At 41.1% G+C, this 11,349-nt stretch overlaps 1 protein-coding gene and 1 non-coding gene across 2 annotated transcripts in view; both read left to right on the forward strand.

Annotated features, from left to right (window-relative positions):
* The first annotated feature begins 4,351 nt into the window (after positions 1 to 4,351).
* Positions 4,352 to 11,349, forward strand: part of LIMCH1 (LIM and calponin homology domains 1) — a 143,057-nt gene continuing 136,059 nt past the window's right edge. The window contains exons 1-2 of the mRNA XM_042781817.1: positions 4,352 to 4,375; positions 4,715 to 4,910. Coding sequence (XP_042637751.1) covers positions 4,352 to 4,375; positions 4,715 to 4,910 — 220 coding nt within the window. The remainder of the gene's footprint in view (positions 4,376 to 4,714; positions 4,911 to 11,349) is intronic.
* Positions 8,375 to 8,493, forward strand: LOC122150584. The gene has a single exon (XR_006163747.1). It is a non-coding gene; the product is annotated as a 5S ribosomal RNA (ribosomal RNA).

Here is an 11,349-nt window from a genome sequence, read left to right on the forward strand (position 1 = left end):
AGGAGTTGCTATGAGTCGAATCTGACTTGACGGCAGTGAGTTGAGTTAAGATACCACAAGTCATCCACCAACTCTAGCTGGTTCTCATTATTTCTGACAAAGGAGGACAAGGAGGGGACTGATGAGTGAAATAATCCAAATTTTTCATCAAATCTCATAGTTCTCACATTGTCCCTAGAACAGGTAACAGTCACCACAATGCACTGATTTGAGTCTTCTCTCCCTTCCCTGGAATGGTCTCTGTTAAGACAGAAAGCCCGTAGGCTCCTAGATGAAATGATCTTTAGACTCCAGGGAAGGAGAATTTAGACTGTGCCCTTTGTAATATGGAGTTCCTGCAAATGCACTTGGCTGCTAACCAACAGCTTGGTGGTTTGAACTCACCAGAGGTGCCTTGGAAGAAAAGTCCTGGCAATTTACTTTAAAAAAATCAGGCATTGAAAACCCTGTGGAGCACAGTTCGACATTGACACTCATGGGGTGCTCATAAGTCAAAGTAGACTCAGCGACAACTGGTTAGGATTTATTTTTATTTTTGGTAAGCTTTCTGTTCGTTTATATCTTCACCCCTCCCCCTTAAACTTTAGGTGAGTTTATGGAAGCCCATAAATCACCTGGCCAGCTGATGTCTGCACCTTTATTTCTGACTAAAGAACCTCCCATTTCATCCCAAGGTTCCTGGGGGATCAGCTTGGCCAAGGATGGCCACAAGTGGCCTACTTTACACTTTTCAAACTAGCCATACCAATCAGCTTCCAGCTCTCATACTTGATCTAAGATTTTGTTCTTGGCTTGCTATGCAGTCATGAACATAACACCCTGTCTGTTTTTCTTTCCCATGACTAGCTGTGGGAAAGCAGCTGCATGCCAGGAAACATGGTGACTTTCTCCTTCTTCCATTCCATTCGCTTGTGATTTGTTGGGTGAGAGTCAGGAAGATATTTGGTCCTTGAGGGAGCCTTTCTGGTATTTTCTTGGAAATGCAATTTTATAAATGTTGTACAAACAGCTTGTAATTGTAACCATTCTGGATGAGACCAGTTGCTCAGCTCCCTGTTTGCCCTCCCTCTTGGAAAATTGGGCCCAAGACATTTAGATAATCATTGCTATTGAGTTGACTCTGTCTCATCGCAACCCTATAGATAAGATGATGTAAATGGAGGAGGAAGTAAGAGTTTCATTGTGTGTATGAGGTGTGTCCCTAGCCATATTTATAAATTTTGTATGACTTATGTGCTATTATTTATATACCTGGGAAGCTCTAGTAGCATAGTGCCTAAGGCATTTGACTGCTAACCAGAAGGCTGATGGTTCAAACCCACGGAAGGAAGGTTGGGCAATCTACTTTTGTAGTGATACCACCTCAGAAAACCCGAGGAGGCACTGCTCTGAGTTGGATCTGACTCGACGGCAGTGATACCTGAGTGAATACTTATTATAATACTTATTATAACTGTAGCTAACATGTTCAGAGCACCTATTATGCATCAGAAGAATCCCTGGTGGCACAGTGGTTAAGCACTTAGCTCTTAACTGACAGTGGGCAGTTCAAACCCGTCACTTGCTCCATGGGATAAAGTGTTGTGGCAGTCTGCTTCCATAAAGATCACAGCCTTGGAAACCCTATGGGGTAGTTCTGCTCTGTCCCAGAGGATAGCTTGAGTTGGAATCAACTCGACAGCAATGAATTTGGTTTTGGTTTATTATGCATCTGGCATTTTTCTGAAAGCTTTCTGTATATTAACATATTTAACCCTCCCCATAACCTCTGGTAGCATAGTGCCTAAGGCACTTGACTGCTAACCAGAAGGCTGGCGGTTCAAACCCACCAGCCACTCCTCGGACTACTTCTGTAGTGATACTGCCTCGGAAACCCAAGGAGGGGTCGCTATGAGTCGGGGCCGACTCGACGGCAAATAACAACAACAACAACATAACCCTGTGCTCTGGTAGCGTAGTGCCTAAGGCACTTGACTGCTAACCAGAAAGCTGGCAGTTCAAACCCTCTAGCCACTCCTCAGAAGGAAGGTTGGGCAATCTACTTCCGTAGTGATACCATCTTGGAAATCCTAGGAGGGGTTGCTATGAGTCAGGTCCAACTCAATGGCACATAGCAACAACAACGACAAAACCCTGTGAGACAGGTACTATTATTAGCCCATTTTAAAGATGAGAAAACTGAATCCTGAGAGGTTGCCTAAAGTCACACAACTGGTAATTGATGGAACCAGGATTTCAACCCAATCAATCATAGCTGTTACCCTAAACTGCCTCTCATGTGCAATGATTATAGCTTGGTGATCTAGGCCCAATTGGCATTTAGCTGAGGGACATTAGCAGGTTAACATTGTCCACAGAGTTGTTGTGATGTGCCTTCAAGTGGGACTTGACTCATAGCAACCCTTCCTTGGGTTTCCAAGGCGGTATCATTATGGAAGTAGATTGCCCAACCTTCCTCCCGAGGAATGGCTGGTGGGTTTGAACCACCGGCCTTCTGGTTAGCAGTCAAGTGCCTTTAGGCACTACACTACCAGAGCTCCCCATCCACAGAGTAAGGAGGCAGTAAGTGTCCAGTCATGGAGGAGGTGACGCTGATGGTGGCAGCTGTAATTGTACCCAAGATGATTAAATGTTTTCACATTTTACCATTTGAGATTTGAATGCAGAATCCTATGTTACAAACCCAACTTTGTGACCTCAGTCAAATTATTTAACCTCTCTGAGACGCATTTTCCTCATCCATAAAACAGGGCTAATAATAACCACATCCTTGGGTAGTTGTGAGGGTGAAGTAATAGAACATACAAAAAAAAAAAAATCTAGTTCAACCCCAGACACTTGTTGTTGTTGTTATTGCCGTCAAGTTGGACCGACTCATAGCGACCCCTCCTTGGGTTTCCGAGGCAGTATCACTACAGAAGTCGATTGCCCCATCTTCCTTCTGAGGAGTGGCTGATGGGTTTGAACCGCCAGCCTTCTGGTTAGCAGTCAAGTGCCTTAGGCACTAAGCTACCAGAGCTCCTCCCCAGACACATAGTGTTCAATAAAAGTGATCTTCGTTTTTTTTTTTTTTTAGCCAATTAGACAATTCTCAATAGATAAATTACTCACGATAATTATTTTACATTTCCAAAGAAAATAAGAAATCATATCCAGTTTATAGGTATACTTTTTAGTGAGTTGTGAGTTCTTCCTTTTTAAGCTAGTCAGGTCTGGCTTTTGCTAAAGTCCTGGTTAACTTTTGACCTACAAGTAAACTACCTTAATTTCCATAACTGGAATGTCTGCCTGCCTCTTGGAGGTCATGGCAGCTGTACTCACTGGCCATTTGACAACCTTTTCCTCAGGAGCAGTAATCATGTGCTCTGTGTGGAGGCTGCAGGGTGCAAGCTCACAGCCCTGCCCTCTCTCGCCCTCTCCTTTGTGTGTGCTTTGTGAATTACAGCCTATTGGTCCCGCTCCCTCCTCAGGGCCTCCCTCTGGGGAGTGTGTCAGGGGATGGGGAAATCATTGATATAGAAGCAGCTTGCAAAGGCACTTACTGCGAAGGCGTTGGCACCACTGGGCATCCTAAACGGCTTAGAACAGTTTTCAAAAAATTCTAACATGGAGAACATTTATTTATTTTTCCTTTCTATTGAGAAGGCAGAAGGGACAGCCCTGAGCATCTTGGGAAATCCACAGTTTGACAGCCCATTCAGATGAGAACATACCCCTCTGCCAATGTCATCCCCAACCCTGATTTTAAGCAAAAGTCTCGGGGAGATTAAATTGAGGTTTATCTTTGAGTGACTGGAGTTATTTTTGTTTTCCTCAGCCCGGACGAGTGTAATTAATGCTAAGACACTGGCGGGAACAAGGCTTTTATTATAATACAAGGGTGAGGATGGCTTGGACTGACCTTTCTTATGCTGGAGTTTCAGTGTTTTAGTATGTGCTGCTTGTGCTGGAAAGAATTTATAATCACAGGCTGTCAAAGACAGCCATTGTTCTCACTGCTCTGAACATGTGGGTCAGCACAAGTGCTTTCAGCTCCCCCAGCGCCAAGAGCTGGCCGAGAGCAGGGAGCATGCCTGGATTCTTCTGAGGCATCAGGAAAAGCATTTTGCATATTTTTCATAGCTTTTTTTTTTTTTTTTTTTGCCCCTAAACTTTCTGCCTCAGAAAGACAGCTCCCTTTCAGAGCAGGAATTTCCCTTCAAGGTAGAAGGAGATGGAGGCATGCTGCTCCAGGATTTTACGGAACTGAGTCTATTGCAAAAACAAACGCAGCGTGCATTTGCCGAATAGCACAGGCAGCAGCAGTTACGTGGCTAAATTAGGGGCTCGTTCCCAGAACAAATATGCAGCTATGGATTCCGAAAGACGGGTCAAGGTTAAGGTTTTAGTTTTTCTTTTGTGTTTTCATCTGTCATTGTATTCTTAGGAATCCAAACTTTATGATCCTTTATTATTAATTTCTTTATTCTCCCCCCCCCCCCTTAAACCATTGTGAGATCTCAGTGACTTGCTCATTTTCTTTGGAAATATTGTGTGTGATTTTCTGATTGGGAGTGATGATCTGGCAATGATTATCAATCCTCCACCTAGCTGCCATAACTTTTCGAGAGTGATGCAATATGCAGGATGGGGGCAACCGCAGCACTTGCTGATATTGTAGGCTCTAGGTTTATTGCAGTAATGTCTGTAATCCTTTCGTTTTATTTCTGAGCAGGAGACTGATGACACTGAGAGTCCTAAGCGTAGTATCCGAGACAGTGGCTACATCGACTGCTGGGATTCCGAACGCAGCGACTCCCTCTCTCCTCCTCGGCACGGCAGAGATGATTCCTTCGACAGCCTGGATTCCTTTGGCTCCCGTTCCCGGCAAACACCTTCCCCAGATGTAGTGCTCAGGGGAAGCAGTGATGGTAGGTCAGAGTCTTAATAAACTCCACATTTTAGAATTAACCATTTACAAGGGCTGCATTGTCACCGGCTGAGGGATTGGCTTCAGTAAGCCGGACTCCATGTCATCCTGGTAACTCTATAAACTGATTGAAGAAATGTTTTTTAATGTTGTTTTTCATGGCCCTTGGAATTTTGATTGGCTTTGCCAGCAGTTTGTTTGAACATTGCCTCAGTGAGCATATCTTCTATTGGAAAATGTGTTACATCATTCTTCCCTTGGTCTCAGTGAATCAAGACCCTGTGTAGTCTATTAGCTCATAAACTGTGCCCAAGTTTATATATTCTGGGTATGAGGAGGGAGAATGCTTAAGTCAGCCCCACACTGTGTAAGTGAAAATGGATCAACTTCCAGCAAACTGGAAATACACCCCACACATGTATGAAGCCTAGGATTGTGAAATGTTAATTGGCAAGGTTCTTGGCAATCTGTTTGATCCTCATGATACCTGACAGGTTGACTAGAGCGATGCAGGTGGCCGTTAGTGTATAGCACACAGCCCAGACTGCCTGTGTATGTTCTGGGGCTGCATCTAACTTAAATCCTACTGACTTTATATCACCTGTAAGGGATGATCATTTATCTCTACAAAAATGTATGGTCATGTAACCTGATATAGATTCAGTGCATATTTTTCAGAAGCTCTTTACCTTACTTACCTTGAGATTGTGTAATTCTAGGAAGGGAAGATGACATGCCTCTGCATGTATAAAGTTGCAGAAAAATGCTAAGGCCAGTGGGGAATTTTTAGATTTTTCTATTTTTTCATGTATTACTATTGATGCTAGTATTTCTAGAGGCGTAAGCCTACTCTCTGAGATCAAAACTATCTTTTCTAGCTAAAAAGTCCCTTTCAGCTATAAAATTCTATGATCCTAGCTAACTCGACGGCAAACAACAACAACAGCTACATCCATGGGTTGAGTACATATTGTGACCGGGTACTGAGTATCTGAGCACACAGCATCTCATTTAGTCCTACCATAGAGCTATGAGATACTCCTTCTTGTTCTTAGTTTCCAGGTGAGCCTTAGAGAAGAACTTAAATAATCATACCAACATTTTTAAGTGACAAAGAGCACCACCAATAAGTACAGTCACAGTATTAGAATCAAGGAGTGGGAGTCCCAGACTTGTGTTCTGAAGCTTATTTTACTCACACATCTTTCTCTTTGCTTAATAGAGTTGTTTTTTTCTGGGGGGGCGGGGGAGTTCTAGAAATGACTGAACTAATGTTTTACTTTAGTACTTACACTTTCCAACAAATAGAGTAGCCTCAGGGAACCACAGTGTATGTGACTCGTAAAGAATTCCAAGGGCCATTGTGAGCCGCTTGAAAAACATTTCTAAAATTTCACAACATCTGAAATACCACCCACGGTATTAGAAGTCACAGTGCCGTGGCCATGATCTAACTGAGCTTAAACATAACCAAAAAGTAGGTGGACTTTTACAAAACATACCTTAACTGAATTATTGTAAAACCTGTGAGAGCTGAAACTCCATGGGACTGCCTTGTTTTTCCAGGTCTCCCAAGTTTCCCACCTTTGGGAAAAAAAATCTTAGCACTTTTTTATCCTTTCTATTAGTGGAAAATATATTTATTTTCCTACTTTGACAGGTTTCTGCTTTACATAGGTTCTAGATTTCCCAGGTTTTACTATATTTAGTCCATATTATTTTGATTGTTTAAAAAAAATGTATTTCCTGTGCCCTGTTTGTTTGTTTTTTCAATCACTGGTAATATGAATCCTTTGTTTATCCTGTTACCAGCCATGAGGGGTCCAGATTTATAATAAGCCACATCCTGAAGGGGTTTAAGGTGGTGATTACTAATATTGTACTAACATGTACTGTGGTGCAATTTTGTTTGCAGCAGATGAGATTGATAAGATAGAGCCTTTTTATAAATGTTTTCTCCATCTAAAGAATAATATTTAATTGGATTCCACAACTCACAATCCATGAAGTGGTGTCTTACACGTCTCACCAATCAGCCTGATACCTAAAGGCTCATGCTTTTTGTTAACTAATCAAGGCTTAATGAGGTTTTTAAAGAAAAATAACACATTTTTATTGGTCTAAAAAATGTGGTATGATTTTAGCCAACTTGATGTTGGATTTCATAAGAGTATATGGTATATTTTTAAAAGTGATGCTAATCAAGAAGATTGCTAGTCCTAATAAACACTTCCATATTTGGAAGAATATTTATATATATATATATGTATATATATAAATATTGACTTCCTAGGACTCACAATTGTTTAGAGAAAGTCTTACTGTGAAATTGTCCAAACTTCATCAAATCACTATGGAGATCTTATTATTGAAGCCCACTGACCCACCCAATTAAGAACAATCAAGGGCCACACACAAGGAGTGCCTGATTCTGTGGGCTGGACACAAGAGCTACTGTCAGGGGATTTTATGATGCTGTGGCTCCCCTAGGTTGATTCAGCCAACATGTCTTACTAGATAGGTGCCTAGTCCCTCTCTTACCTTCACAGGTATCCCTCCAGGGCCATGTAAGGATGACTTAATGGGCCTCATTGAAGAAGAAATACAAACCTTCCATTCAGGTGCTTTTAAAACTAAGAATATAGTTATAAATATGATACACTGTGTTAGGCAAATATTCTTTTATATTTTGTGTAAAAGATTAATTAAGGGAGAGAAATAAGAAATGAGATGTTCAAGTGCTAGAAAAGGGTTGGGGTTTAGCAAAGGGAGGGGGTGAGTATGTTAAAGAAACCTTAAAAGAAAGAAAGGCACCTGGTTGCTGGAAGAGAAAAATGTAGCCCCATGAAAAGGAAGAGTCAGACTTTGATAAAATAACCTCATCATTATGTGCTGTGTTTCATTGTCCTAAATTTGGGCATAAATAGAGAAACCACCAACATTCTCAGAATGAAGTGTAGTCAAAATTTTTTGAAGTCCTTGACTTTAGATAAAAAGAGATCTAACATTTATAGAGGCTGGAGTTATGGTGGTGTAGTGGTTAAGGCATTTGGCTGCTAACCAAAAAGTCAGTGGTTTGAACCCACTAGCCACTCCACAGATGAGAAGGTGAGGCAGTCTGCTCTAATAAAGATTTACAGCATTGGAAACCCAAAGGGGGTTGCTATGAGTTGGAAATGACTCGATGGCAGTGAGTTTGATTTTTGTTTTATAGGTGGCAGCCCTTCATAGGTGTTTCATGCTATCTCATTTAACCCTCATGACAACTTCTGAGAGCAGTATTATCATTTCCATTTTCTCATGAGGGCATCTGAAGTACAGAAGGTTTAGTTAAGTGCCAGGGTCACACAGCTGGTAGGTGGTGGAGCTGAAATTAGATCATGGCCTATAAGACCATAAATCTACAGTTCTTTCAACTGAGCCACTTTACCTTGGGGTGTTCTTGAAATGTCTAAGACATTCATTGTCTAGGGCCATACCACCGTGAACGCACCCGATCTCGTATGATCTCGGAAGCTAAGCAGGGTCGGGCCTGGTTAGTACTTGGATGGGAGACTGCCTGAGAATACTGGGTGCTGTAGGCTTTGGCCTCTGCTTTCTTGGAGCTCTGGTAGCGTAGTGCCTAAAGCACTTGACTGCTAACCAGAAGGTTGGCAGTTCAAACCCACTAGCCACTCCTTGGAAGGAAGGTTAGGCAATCTACTTCCGTAGTGATACTGCCTTGGAAACCCAAGGAGGGGTCGCTTTGAGTCGGGGCCAACTCGACAGCACATAACAACAACAACAAGACATTCATCAAAGGGTAGTCAGGGGGTAGAGAGGAATGATCTCCTTATCTGTTAAACAGATATATTTTGAGATTTCACTCAGTATATTATAAACCAAACTCATTTCCATCAAGTCGATTCCAGCTCATAGCAACCCCCATTGGGTTTCCAACACTATAAATCTTTACAGAAGCAGACTGCCTCATCTTTCTTCCATGGAGTAGCTGGTACATTTGAACCACTGACCTTTGAGTTAGCAACCAAATGCTTCAACCACTACACAGCTAGAACTCCTTTAGGATATTACAGATATTGTACAGAAATAATGTTCATAAATTATAGGACTTTAAAATTGAAGGTGCTGAGACAACTCTAATCCATAACTTCCACTGTCAATTGAAGAATCATCATTTTTTCATTTATCTATTCAACAAAGTACAATATTCCTCCCAAGTCAGAATGACTTAAACATAGGACATTTTTATAAGAGAAGGGTGTAATGGATAAAAGAGCTTCAGGATGGGAGTCAGGAAAACAGAATTAGAGTCATAGAGCTGTTATTAGGCAGCCATGGAGAAAGGCACCTTCTAAGTCTCTCTTTCCACCTTTATAAAATGGGGGTGAAATCAAATGTGGAAACACAGGCTAAGAGCTTGGACAAATGGGAAGGTTAGGTAGTATTAAAAACCAAAAAAAACAATCTCACTGTCATTGTGTTGATTCTGAATCATAGTAATCCCCTTTGGGTTTCCGAGGTGGTAAATCATTACGAAAGTAGATTGTCCAGTCTTCCTCCTGCAGAGTGGCTTGTGGGTTTGAACTGCCAACCTTCTGGTTAGCAGTCAAATGCCTTAGGCACTATGCCACCAGAGCTCCTTAAGGTAGTATTAGTAGTTGTTTATAAAAAGCAACTCACAGGAGGCACTAAACATTATGACACTGAAATATATTTATTAAGTGTTAACTTGGTGGAGAGGGAGCTAAGTTATGAGTCAAGTTCTAACAATTAATGAAATGATCAAAACTTCATTTTTGGAAGTTTTGCAAGGAAGTGCTGTGAATAATTCATAAACTGAATATTTCATCTGCAACAATGAACAACTTGTTTATGGACAGTGCTTTAACTTTTACAGATTTTCAAAAGGCATGATATCATTTAATATCTCTCACCAAAAAAACAAATTCACTGCCATTGAGTCAGATCTGACTCATAGAACTCCTCCTTGGGTTTCTGAGGCAGTATCCTACACAAGTAGATTGCCCAATCTTCCTTCTGAGGAGTGGCTGCTGGGTTTGAACCACCAGCCTTCTGATTAGCAGTCAAATGCCTTAGGCACTACGCCACAAGAGCTACCATTTAGTGTCTAGTCGACTTTATGTGATATGGATGGAGTAAACCTTTTGGGACCTCAATTTGCTGATGGGGCAGAACTCAAAATGGGAAGAAACAGCTGCAAACATCATTGATAATCAGAATGTGGAATGTGCAAAGTATGAATATAGGAAAATTGGAAGTTGTCAAAAATGTAATAGAGCACATAAAAATTGATATCCTAGACATTAGTGACATTTGACTGCTAACCAGAAGGCTGGAAGTTCAAACCCACCAGCCACTCCTCAGAAAGAAGATTGGGCAATCTACTTCCATATAGATACTGCCTCAGAAACCCAAGGAGGGGTCATATGAGTCAAATCCACTTGACAGCAATGAGAGTTAGAGATATTAGTGAGCTGAAATGGATTGGTTTTAGCCATTTTGAATCAGTCATATGATCTAATATGCCAGGAATGATAAATTGAAGATGAATGGCTTTGTATCCATAGCCAGAAAGAAAGTTTCAAGATCTAGCCTGAAGTGTAGTACTGTCAGTGATAAAATACTATCCAAATGCCTATAAGGAAGACTGGTTAATACTATTATTATTCAAGTTTATGCACCAATTACTAAAGTCAAAGATGAGGAAATTGAAGACTTTTACCAACTTCTGCAGTCTGAAATTGACCAAACATGCAATCAAAATGTATTAATTATTACAGGTGATTAGAATGTGAAAGTTGGAAACAAAGAAGAACCACCAATAGTTGGAAAATATGGCCTTGGTGATAGAAATGACCCCTGAGATCACATGACAGAATTTTGCAAGGCCAATGACTTATTCATTGCAAATATCTTTTTTCAACAACATAAACAGTGGCTATACACGTGAACCTCACCATATGGAGTACACTTGGAATCAGATTGTCTACATGCGGACAGAGGCAATGGAGAAGCCTAGTATCTTGAGCCAAAACAAGGCCAGGAGCTGACTGTGGAACACACCATCAATTGCTCATATGCAAGTTCAAGTTGAAGCTGAAACAAGTTAAAACAACTCCAGGTGAACCAAAATATGACCTTGATTATATCCCACCTGAATATAGAGACCATCTGAAGAATGGACTTGACATATTGAACACCAATGACCAAAAATCAGATGAACTGTGGGATGACATCAAGAACATCATACACGAAGAAAGCAAAAGGTCATTAAAAAGGCAGGAAAGGAAGAAAAAAACCAAAATGGATGTCAGAAGAGACTCTGAAACTTGCTCTTGAATGGAGAGTAGCTAAAGCAAATGGAAGAAATGACAAGATAAAAGAACTGAACAGAAGATTTTAAAGAGCAGCTTGAG

The sequence above is a fragment of the Orycteropus afer genome, unplaced genomic scaffold, assembly GCF_000298275.1.
Source record: "Orycteropus afer afer isolate SDZICR_OR568_19922 unplaced genomic scaffold, OryAfe1.0 scaffold00176, whole genome shotgun sequence".
NCBI lineage: Eukaryota > Metazoa > Chordata > Mammalia > Tubulidentata > Orycteropodidae > Orycteropus > Orycteropus afer.